Below are 12103 nucleotides of genomic sequence, written 5' to 3' on the forward strand. Positions count from 1 at the left end.
TTTAGTACAATTGTGAAGGTTAAGTTACACAGGAGAAAATACTGACATGACTCTTGTACAAAATCATCAAAATAAATGGCTCACAGAGTATATTTGTGGCCTATTCAACATCTTTGGAATTGCAAAATACCTCTAATTTGAAACAGAATGAAGAACCCTTAAAGCTTTGAATACAATGCTCAAACGTGAGTTTTTTGTATCCTGTACATTAACTACACAAATTACATTGGGAAGAATATAGAATGTAACTCTAACCTCCACTTAATATCCACTCCTTACTGTATTTCTGTACTATTGGCCTGTATTAATCAGAAACATGTAGTATTCACCCAAATGCAAGACCAGGCTTTCCCACACTAGGTATGCCATAAAAAAAGACAAAGTTATCTTATTTTGCATAAAAGTTAGTTATGTACAGGGTTTGTTTTGTTTTTTTGGTGCATATAACATTGGGAGTCATTTTCCTTTTGAGTAAATACCGTATTTTTCGCACCATAAGGCGCTCCGGAGGATAGGACGCACCTTCCTCCTGGGGGGCGATCCGCTGCCTCTTCCTCCGATCCAGCGCTTCCCCCACGCCTGCTTGCCTGGCTCCATCTTCTCCAGGCAAGCGCTATGATCGCTCCATGTGGCCCCAGCGCTTTGCAAGCGCCGGCTGCGGAGGGGGCAGCATGCTTCCTACTTGCCTGTGTCCCTGCCTTCAGCTGTGATGTTTAAAGCAAGCGCTGGGATCACTCCCTCCCCCCCTCCGATCCCAGCGCTTGCTTCAAATATCACAGCTGAAGGCAGGAACACAGGCAAGTAGGAAGCACCCGCCCCCTCCGCAAACGCAGCGCTTTGTGAGCGCCGGCTGTGGCGAGGGCAGCGTGCTTCCTACTTCCCTGTGTGCCTGCCTTCAGCTGTGATGTTTAAAGCAAGCGCTGGGATCGGAGGGGGGGAGGGAGCGATCCCAGCGCTTGCTTTGCCCTCTCCATTCAAAGCGGCTATGCCAGGGAACCAGCTGGCAGCTGCCTCTGAATCCCTGGTATAGCCCCTTTAAATGAGCTGCACCATCCATGAGCAAGGGAGATGTGATTACCAAGGAAGAAGTATCCCATCTCCTTCTCTCCTGGATGCACAAGCAAGGAAAAAGGAAAACAGAATCACTGGGGAAGAGGCATCCCACTATCCTCTCTCTTGGCCATGTGACCAAGGAAAAGCGGGGGGGGGGGGAGAATCTCCTAAGAGAAAACGGGGGAGGCTTTCCCTTCCACCTTTCTCCTGGCTGCTGAGAAGAAAGTGGATTTCCCTGCTGGCAGAGAGAATCACCTCCGCACAGTCCCAGCTGTTTTGGACTCAATGGCTCAACTGGTTTTAAAGGGGCTATGACAGGGAGCCCGGTGATCCAATGCCTTTATAGAAAAATTCAGAGATCTTGAGTCCCAGTTTGAATTGCCATAAATCTAAGAGATTTCAATTTTGTGTTTAAGTATAGTGGATAATCCCTTTCCAGAAGAAATATTACATGAAACAGATTGTTGCAAGGGATTGACACTCTACAAGGGATTTGTACTCCTTTGGCATGGGACATTAAATTGAGAAGACACTGATTCTCTGTTGAAAAGTTTTCATCCCATGTCACACACTTTTGTGACTTTTGCTTTTTGTGAATATATGTTTTCTACAAGAACACATTGAAGGGCTCTGCTTCAGCACTGCATTGTTTATCTTTATTGAATTTACAAAGTTTGTAACACAAAATATTGGTTTGAATATAAAATATTGTTGTATAGAGTTGTACTTAGTGATTTGTCACAAATATCTAATGGTTTCTATTTGATAGTCTTGTATTGTGACTACTCTCATTCTTTGTATCCTTCTGGACAGTTTAAAGGGGCTGCAAGAGAGATCCCAAGACTGTGGAGCTGGCAGGGACAGCTGTGCAGTCAGGAGAGAGTGGAAATGGGAAACCTCTTCCCCAGCAATCCCATTGCCCTTTCTCCTGGCTGTGTGACCAGGATAGGGAAATGAGAAGCACCTTTCCAGGCAAGCCCACCCCCCCTTTCTCCTTGTGAGGAGGACACAGAGATGGGAAGTCTATTCCCAGGTGATTCCACTCTCCTTTCTCCTGGCTGCATAGCCAGGAGAGAGGGAGATGGGAAACACCTTCCCCTGCAACCCTGTTTCCCTTTCTCCTGGCCAGGACAAGTCTTGGCCAGGAGAAAAGTAGAAGGGAGTCCCTTTCAGGTGATTCCCCTCCCCCTTTCTCCTGGCCAGGACAAGCTGCAGATTGAAGAAAAGTGGAAGGGAGTCCCTCCTAGGGCGATAACCATCCCCTTTCTCCCAGCCATGGAAAGCCACAACAGGAGAAAGAGGAAAGGGAAGCCTTTTCCAGGCAATCCTCATCCCCTTTCTCTGGGCCACAGCAAGCTGTGGAACCAAGGACTGGTTCAGTTTTGGTGGGGCCCCTCTGGCACAATTCAGCAGCCACCCTGACCCCCAAAATGAACTGTCTTTTTCAGTTTCATGGCCATCCCTAATTTCATAGTTAATGCATCAAAAAAGTTACCCATGTAATGTTAAAAATATGCCAATTAAATGGAATCCACGTAAAAGTAATGAAACTGCACTTGATCGTTAGGGATTCAGAGCATTAAACATGGAAATGTAGCAACTGACAGTGTCAGAACACAAGTTGTATTTATACCAATGTTACAGAACATCTAAATGCCACTGAGTAGCCAAGAAGAGTAACAATACTCTTCTCTTTCTACAAAATAAACTTTGTATAAAACAATATTGTAACACAATCCTGAAATTAAGACCACAAAGAAGAAGGCACACTAACAAGTTCAGTAACAGAATCCAGAACCAAATTTTCAAAGTCATTATGATGAAAGTAAAATCTAGATGTATGTAACTCCTAAAGCAGGGGTGTAAAACATGCAGTTCAGGGGCCAAATCAGGCCCCCGAGCAACTGGCTGTCATCTGCTTCCTTCTCTCTATATCTTGCTTCCTTCTGCATAACAGCTTGCTTTGCAAGGCTTGCTCAATTGCACAGGAGCTGCAAAGCAAAACCTCAATTGTCTTCATTGGCTGAGGCTCCTTCCTTGGGGAGGAAGGGAGGGGAATAGCTTGCTTCGCCAGGCTCTCTCAATTGCACAACAGAACTACTGAGCCAAGATTCTCATCCTTCTATTGACTGAGGCTCCTCCCCCCTCAAGTCCCTGGGGAAGGAAGAAGTCAGAGCTTCCTTTGCCCAGTTCCCTAGATCCCATTGGAGAAATACAAAAAAAAGCACCTTTAAGATCAATGATTGCTAACGTTTTAAGCATGTTTTAAGTTTTTAAAAAAATATATTTGTGTTTGTGTTTTTTATAAAATTTATCTCTCTGCTACTTAATCTTAAATAGGTACACACATAGCCCAGCCCGACATGTCTTGGCCCAACCAGACATGGTCCAGCCCAACAAGGTCTCTTTTATGTCAGATCCTGTCCTCGACACCCCTAACCTAAAGGGCCAAATGATACAGGCTTTAAACTGATGGGTTTAAAATAGTGTTCAGAGACAGCTTTTACACAGCAGCACTTTACAGAGGTAAGCAATCAATATAGACAGATAGTCTTCAACCCACCACTTACTGCCAACTGCAGAGCCAATTCGAATTGCTTATCTTGAAGAAGCTGCTGAATCTGGGTTGCAATAGAAACTGGAATAAGTCGCCAAACGAAATGATTGCTGGCCACATACACAATATTTGCACTAAAAAACCCAAAAAAAGACCAGTTAGCAACATTTCATAATAAAACAGAAGATGTATATTTTCCAAATACTTTAAAATAAGTAAAACATTGCTGATTCAGTATAGAAATGCATACACAACAACAGTTAATCAAGAGAAAAAGAAAGACAACTGAAACATTCATACCCTCCTGAAGTAATGAATCGTGGCCTCTGCAGCTCAATACTCTGCACTAGGAGACGGGGCTCATAAGTACGGATCTCTACGTACCTTGGCAGTACTGCCACAATATATGGAGGTTGATGCTCTGTTTTAGAAATGCAATAGTCAGCAATAGTCTATGGTACAAAATCAATGTTCTTGTATATATCTTCAGAAATGGTAAACTACTTCTATAAAATTATCTTAGCTATTACGGTGCTTATTTGTTTTATACTTTTAAGCCTTTTGATTGTGTGCAAAAAGAACTTCACTAAAATAGTTTAATGTCCACTTTAATTAAAGGAAAACCAAAGCACAGAAGGCAAAATTAAGCTACACCATTCATAATGGAAGTTAATGTCAGTCACGTTTTCATATTGTCTGTCACACAGAACAATGTGAAGTCAATGCCAACATTTATCAAGTCAATTTAATTTGCTTGACTCATGTGAAATCACTATGGGGGACAGCAGTTACCACTGGATTAAATGATGACAAAGAACTAGGTATTTACCCATAGCTATTGGGATATCAGTCCAGTTCAAGGCACATTTCTGTGTACATGTCCCTTCTTCATTTAGCACAACAGTTAGATCATCTTGGCCTACAGCAACTTTGCCACCTGCCAAAGGGGCTACCAGTGGCTCAAGCTGCTTTCCTGTGGGGAAGAGTTCTTTGATGGAGCCTTTTCCATCCACCTGTGAGAAGAAAAATCACAATCCATCATACCAGCTAAACAAATCACTGCCACAGAACAGCCTTTGATACTGCAAAATGTGTGTCCTCACCCCAATATCATGCACCAAGATTACTTGACTATAGCTTTTAGAAGTGGAAGCTAAAGCGACCCTCTGTGTTCGGGAGAAGCATGTTACTAAATGCCATATGTTGGGTGACAACAACCTTCTTACCCTGCTGGTGGACTTCCCAGGGGAATCTGGTTGGCCACTGCAGGTAACAGGATGCTGGAATAGTTTGCTGATGCAGCAGAGTTCTTCTGATGTTCTTACAAGCTAAAAAAAACCTCCTGTGTGCTTTCTAAGAACACCCAATCATGAATAACTTACAAGGACTATAATAAAGCCATCATGTGGAAAGTGCCATTAAGGCACAGCCAACTTATAGCAGATGAACAGAGATGGTTTGCCATAGCCTGCCTTTACACAGCAACCCTGGACTTCTTTGGTGGTTTCCCATCCAAGTACTAACCACAACTGACCCTGCTTAGCTTGCTAGATCTAATGAGATCAGGCTAGCCTGGCCATCCAGATCATCATACCAAACTGCATATCAGTAACTCACGCTGTAGCTCTCCCCTCCCACCTCCACTAAGTTTTCAAAAAAAAAACAAACTTCTTTTTCTTGATTAGTTAAAAATCTCGTTCTTACCCTTATTATATAGTAGTCCCTCTTGAAACCCACACAGATGGAATTTTTACACCATGCCATTGACTTGGGAACATCTGGCACACTTAAATCTCCCTGCAGAACAAAGAGAGGAAAAGCCTAGTTGACTGTCACCAAGATTTTCAGCACTGAACTTCAGTGTGGTAGCTTGTCCTCCAGACTTAGAACATTCACATGGCAGCATCCCTTACCCACACTGCCATCTCAATCATTTCTCGCAAAGCAACCTGATAACAGAAATTAGGTCACCTGATTCCATCCAGCATATCATATTAAACTTCCAACTGTATACTAATCTCCAGAAGGTTCTGTTAGATAGTCTTGCCTTACCAATAATCAAGAAAACAGGACTGATTGCCATTTCCTACTAAATGACAACATAACTGATATCACAAGAGCTACTGCCAAATTCTTGGCTGAAATTGTCAACAATTATTCTAAGCAGGTTTTATTTTGATTCATAGTCTTATTTTAGCCTTTTATGCTTTGAACCGATATATTTTATTATTGATTGGCTGACAAGTCTCTGTATGTCTCTTTTGGTTATACCAATAAAGGTGTGATTGATTAAGCAGAAATTAAACATAGTGCCATTTGATATCTGCTCTTTAAATAAAACAGAAAATGAACATTTAAGATTCTTAAGCTATTTTCTAATGGCCAGTTCTAACATTTTCCCCTCTACAAATGAGAAAGATTAATGGAAAAGCAATATCCATAAGAATCCTGCAAGAAAAAATCATGAGCAAAAGACTAGATAGTTTCATTCTTTTCTTGTTGAAAGATACACAAGACCTTCATTAAAAGAGTAATAACTAGTAGCCTCAAGACAAAGTATGAGAATGTGGTTAGACTGTTTGGAGAAGTGGAATTAAAATACACTCCCAGGTTCTTTTCTGGATGTGACTGAGTATTTACAGCAATGCTTCTAAATCTATTCCTGGTTCTCAAGATTGTGACTTGAACACTTAACTATAAGGCATACCTCATATAGCTACATATAGCTCCAGAATATACCAAAGCTTAGTCTAGACAAGACAGAAGTATTTGTTATAGGTATACAGCCTGAGATAGATGGGATCACACTCCCCATCAAGCTTCAGAATAGCCTGGATATGCTCTTTGAACAACCACTGTATCTGGATGTACAAGCAGAGGTACCAAGGAATACGTATCACTAGCTTAGACTGGCTTGTAAGCTATACTTCTTTAAAGTGCTACTCCCAGACCCAAGATATCTCAAGGATAGCCTGAGTGTGTTAAGTACTGTCAAATCACTTTTGACATTATAACCCTTTGAATTAATTACCTCCAAAAATGTCCTATTGTTAACAGCCTTGTTTGGGTTTTGCAAACTGAGGGCTATGACTTCTTTGAGTCAATCCGTTTCACATTGGATCTTCTTCTTTTCCCGCTGCCTTCAACTTTTCCTAGCTGTAGCCATCCCAGGTTGCAGTGGGGCTTCATAACTGACTTCCTTTGGCAGGAGACTCACCAGACACAATGGTGTTCCTTAACTGCCTCTTTATTGGATACAACAAAGTCCACACAGGCTTCCTCACAAGCACAGTTCCCTTCACCTGCCTGTTTCTGCTACTAGCCATGGCAGCTGAGGGAAACCTCCACATTCAGAGGCACTAATCTTCTGAATCAAAGGCAGGCTTTGGCCTCTATGCCTTGTTGTTGGCATCCAGAGGAACTGGTTGGCCACTGTGTGAGACAGGATGCTGGACTAGATGGACCACTGGTCTGATCCAGGAAGACTCTTCTTATGTTTTGCCAGCTTTGCCTTGCTCTGCTGGGTTTGCATAGGGCTGCACTGTCTTCTCACAAGGTACCTCTCCTGGAGCAGCAGCTGCCTTTCACCCACTAACTGGAGGCTCCTCTTCTGCCTTTGTGCCACACTAGCATTACTGTCTTTTCCAGTGGCCCTTGTCTTCCCATAATGTGACCAAAGTACAATAGCCTCAGTTTAGTCATTTAGCCTCTAGGGAGAGTTCAGGCTTGATTTGAGCCAGTTTGGTGTAGTGGTTAAGTGCATGGACTCTTATCTGGGGAGAAATGGGTTTGATTCCCCACTCCTCCACTTGCAGCTGCTGGAATGGCCTTGGGTCAGCCATAGCTCTTGTAGGAGTTGTCCTTGAAAGGGCAGCTGCTGTGAAGAGCTCTCTCAGCCCCACCTACCTCACAGGGTGTCTGTTGTTTGGGGGGGGGTGGAAGGTTAAAAGAAACTGTGACGGCTCTGAGACTCTGAGATTCAAAGTATAGCATGGAATATAAATCCAATATCTTATCTTCTTGATCTAGAACCCACTTATTTGTCTTTTTGGCACTCCATGGTATCCGTAAAACTCTCTTCTAACACAACACTTCAAATGAATATACTTTCTATCAGTTTTCTTCATTGTCCAACTTTCACACCCATACATAGTAATGGAGAATACCACATGATGAATTAGCTTGACCTTAATCACCAGGTGATACATCCTTATACTTAAGGATTTTTTCCAGCTCCTTCATGGTTGCCCTTCTAGTATCAATCTCCTTCTGATTTCTTGGTTGCAGTCTTTTGGTTGATGATTCAGCCAAAGAACAGAACATTCTGAACAATTTCAGTTTCTTCATCATCAACCTTAAAGATGTGTAATTCCTCAGTGGTAATTACTTCTGATGTTCACCTGTAATCCTGCTTTGACAATTTCTGCTTTAACCTTCAGCAGGAGTGGTTTCAAGTCTTCACTATTTTCTGTCAGTATTTTGCCATCTGCATACCTATTTCCATTCCATCTTCATTGAAATCTAATCCAGTTTTTCATATATGTTCTGCATTCAGATTGAACAGATTGGGAGATAAAATACATGTGTCTGACCCTTTTGTTAACTGAAAACCATTCTGTTTCTCCATATTTTGTCCTAGCAGTAGCCTCTTGTTCAGAGTATGGATTGTGCATCAAAACAATCAAATGTTGTGGCACACCCATTTCTTTAAAACCAGCCATAGCTTTTCATGATCAACACAATCAAAAGCTTTGTTGTAATCTATGAAATTCTCTTATGCACCAACTTACTCTCAAACATACCTACCTGGTACAGTAAGATCTTTCCTTGGAGACCCTTGTTTCTCCACTACATAGGAAATACAGTATGTGGCTAAATGGCACTGGGTTTTCTTAACATCAGTGTCAAGACAACGGAACTCTTTTGCTTATGCATTTAGGAATCAGGCGATGTTGCTTTTGACTATGGACTAGCTAAGACTCCCTTGATGCTTCTGTCTTTCGTCTTGTTGGTTTCTGCCTCTTCTTGTGACTTTCCTGGCTTATGTGTTACTGTGTTTTGTCTTTTTTGCTCATATTTTTAACTAATATTGTTTGTTTTAATTGACTGCTGGTCACTGCCTTGGCAATTTTATGAAATGAAAGGGTGGGATAGAAATATTGTAATAAAAAATAAATAAATAAATAAATAAATAAATAAGGAACAACTGATTTCTGTGGTTGCTACCTGACATTAGCCTAACTTATAGCCAAACCTGAATTACCTTAGATGTGCAGGCTACATAATTCTAAAACTGAAGCTAAGATCAGCTAGTATTGAAAACCAAGTAACAAAGAAAAGTTTCTTCTTATGTCAAGGGACTAAACTCACCTGAAGTTCATGGAAGTCTCTATCTTTCCAATAATAGAGCTGTAGCTTCCTTTTCACTGCTACGCACATCCTCAGGACTTCTTCCCCTGTATCAGAATGCTGTGAAAATGAAACAGATTCTAAGGTATCAATCATGGAAGGCTGACTGTACTCACAGCCAAAATACTACAAACATAGCACCCTAAAAACCCAAATCCAGTTACCAGTCTTCATATTATATTATTTTGCCTACTTTACTCAGAGTCTAACATTCAGTGTTTTCAGAAATTGGAATTGGGATTGTTTTGCAAAGAGTTGAGAAGTAGCAGGCCAAGACATGGCACCAGTGTTTCTTCCAGGTCTGCACTGCATCTGTTTAAGTCCCCAATATATAGTAAACCTGAGTTGCAACAGCTAGTGGTAGCACATACCATATACCCATAACAGCACAACACATAATCAAAAAGACCCCTCAAGAAGTGTCTTCCTGTCTCATCAACTGGCAACAAATTGGCACCCCATGTAGGCTAATATATAACCAAGAGAAAAACAGCTAGGCCACAAAACGCAATAGAAAGCACCTATTCCAGTCTGCTTTTAGTGCTTCTTCCTTGGATACCAAGGTCGACTTCATTGCCCTATACAGAGATCAGTCAGGAATGCAAATGTGCCAGATGTTTTGATACCTGGCTGGGCTGAATCTCAACATTTTAATTGTGGTGTGATTATTTATTTATTTATTTTGCAGCCCAGGATTGATTCAACTATTCCCATCCCACTGTAGAACCAGTCATTAATGGCAAGCAGTATAACTCTCATTCATTGTAAAACCTATTCCCAATGTGTTGTTGTCAGATCTAATTTACAACCTACATCTTCTCAGCAAATTACCCTTCATTTTCATTTCATATGACTAAGTTCTCACACAGCTGACAAAGTCAGGCCCCCCTTCTGGGACTGGAAAAAATATACTCAGGTCCCCCTCTTGTACTTGCCTGCAGGTCACAGGTGAAGAGAGTTGCTCCCTTAGCTTTGGGAACTGTTGTGATCTGCTGAAACGTCAATAGATCATGAACATAAATGCTGTTTTCTGTTTGGGAAAAGATAGCTAAATTATTGTTGCACCATAAAGAATAAAGCTGAAATTCCTCCACCTTTCTCAAACCACTTTCAAAGTTAGAAAGAGACAAATGTTTTATATATGTAAATAAACAATTATGATATCTTAAAGCCAAATTATGGATAAGATTTAATGATGCAGACTTCGCTGATTCCAAGGTAACTGTTGTAAAGTTATGGAACGGGCATGAACCAGCTCATGAACTAAAATTCATCACAAATTTTGGGTGCTTTTCATTTTTGAAGTGATATTCATGGAAGGGCATCCAGCATGAATGTCCCATGAACTTTGGAGCTGCTTGTGGTTGCTCATAAATGGCTACATTTCCAGACAGATCATCACCATTCAATCTGGGTACCACAACTTAAGAAGGATCTAGACAAGCTGGAACATGTCTAGAGGAGGTCAATGAAGATGGTGAAGAGTCTGGAGACCAAGTCCTATGAGGAAAGTGGTGAAGGAGCTGGGTATGTTTAGCCTGGAGAGGAAACAACTGAGAGGTGATATGATCACCACCTTCAAGTACTCAAAGGGCTGTCATATAAAGGATGGCACAAAGTTGGGGGGTTTTGCTGCCCCAGAAGGTCGGACCAGAACCAATGGTTTGAAATTAAATCAAAAGAGTTACCGGGGTGGAATTCTTCAGCCTTGGAAACAAAAAATAGGAGTCACATATGTTCAGCTCAGCTTTACGCCCTTTTGTCTGTTTGACAACCAGCAGTGGGGCTTCTCCCTGGCTGGGCTCTTTGAGGCAGAGGAGCTGAGCTGTAGCTCCTTTTTCCCAGCCTCTTCCACCCACCGTTCCCTCTGGCTACATATGTTAGCCTCTGCAATCTTTGCAGAGCTCACACTTCCATTGCAATCAGGAGAGCAATGATACCTTTTATCTGGGAGTCACAGTCTATACTGGCCAGCTTGTACTCCCCTTTATTGCAACCCGTTGGTGATGCCCACCTGCAACCTCTCTGCCACGGCCCTGACCCAAGGGAGAACAGCTGGCTTCAGGGCAGAGGCTAGTGCCCGGTCCAGCCCTCAAATCAGGGGGATGACTTGTCCCAGACTGACTGTAGGGATGCACAACTTGTCAGTGGTGTTCTGCAAGGGCTTGAAGACACACAACATTTGGGAAAGGGTCAGTCAGTCATTAGGGCTGAAGCTGAGCTCCTCTTCCCTGTGCAAGGTGGTTCTGGAGGAGATGACATCCTATGCAGTGCTCTTATGCACCACCAAATGCACAATCATGGCATAGGTGCAGTTCCCCATCCCAATCTCCCAGCCTCTTATATAACATACAGGCAGACTTGGAGGCCAAGTAGAGGAGAGTCATCTGGAGATCTGCTGTGAGTTTGGTGTCTCCACCTTAAACAAGACTATACACTCCTGAACCTGTGACTGTCATTTCCCCAGAAAGCACTTTCTTGGGAGCACCTTCTTTGGGGGGGTGTAACTTGGACCCCATAAATCCAGTCCTCACTAAAGGGCAGGTAGAAGACACTCAGTCAGAGATTCCCTAAAAGCTGGTGTCTTTAAGCTGGAGGGGAGTGTTCTACTGCATCACGACCTTCACAAACCAAACCAGTTTGTCAAGCATCGAAAAGTTTCTGATGGTCCATGGTTTGCAAATAGGGCATGCCACAAACCACAAACAAACCACATTTTTCTGGTTTATGCCTATCCCTAGTAAATTTATCTATACCACATTTTTATTCTCAATGGGCACACAAAGCAGCTTATAATACTGTTTGCTTCTCTTCCATTTCATCCTCACACATTGATCGCTCTGTGAGGTAGGTTAAGTTGAGAGTGTGCAACTGGCCCAGCAAGGTTTCATGGTACAGCAGGGATTCAAATCTGCATCCCCAGAGCCTGGTTTTATGCTCTAACCACTACACTAAACTGTTTCTCAAAATCGCTGCTGAATTGTTCTGTTGCCAGAGGGGATACTTCTTGTTTGTGGGCTAAATGATGAAAAAGTGCTATGAACTACTAGACAAAGTTATCTGTAAGAAGATAAAAAGTGTTTT

At 42.2% G+C, this 12103-nt stretch overlaps 1 protein-coding gene across 2 annotated transcripts in view; it reads right to left on the reverse strand.

Annotated features, from left to right (window-relative positions):
• VPS39 (VPS39 subunit of HOPS complex) overlaps nt 1-12103 on the reverse strand; it is a 55134-nt gene that overhangs the window by 25785 nt on the left and 17246 nt on the right. For both annotated transcript variants that reach the window (XM_060261723.1, XM_060261722.1), the window contains 6 exons: nt 9955-10049; nt 8981-9079; nt 5315-5407; nt 4440-4623; nt 3911-4031; nt 3624-3744 (listed from right to left, as the gene is read on the reverse strand). In XM_060261723.1, coding sequence (XP_060117706.1) covers nt 3624-3744; nt 3911-4031; nt 4440-4623; nt 5315-5407; nt 8981-9079; nt 9955-10049 — 713 coding nt within the window. The remainder of the gene's footprint in view (nt 1-3623; nt 3745-3910; nt 4032-4439; nt 4624-5314; nt 5408-8980; nt 9080-9954; nt 10050-12103) is intronic.

Source organism: Heteronotia binoei, chromosome 21 (assembly GCF_032191835.1).
Source record: "Heteronotia binoei isolate CCM8104 ecotype False Entrance Well chromosome 21, APGP_CSIRO_Hbin_v1, whole genome shotgun sequence".
NCBI lineage: Eukaryota > Metazoa > Chordata > Lepidosauria > Squamata > Gekkonidae > Heteronotia > Heteronotia binoei.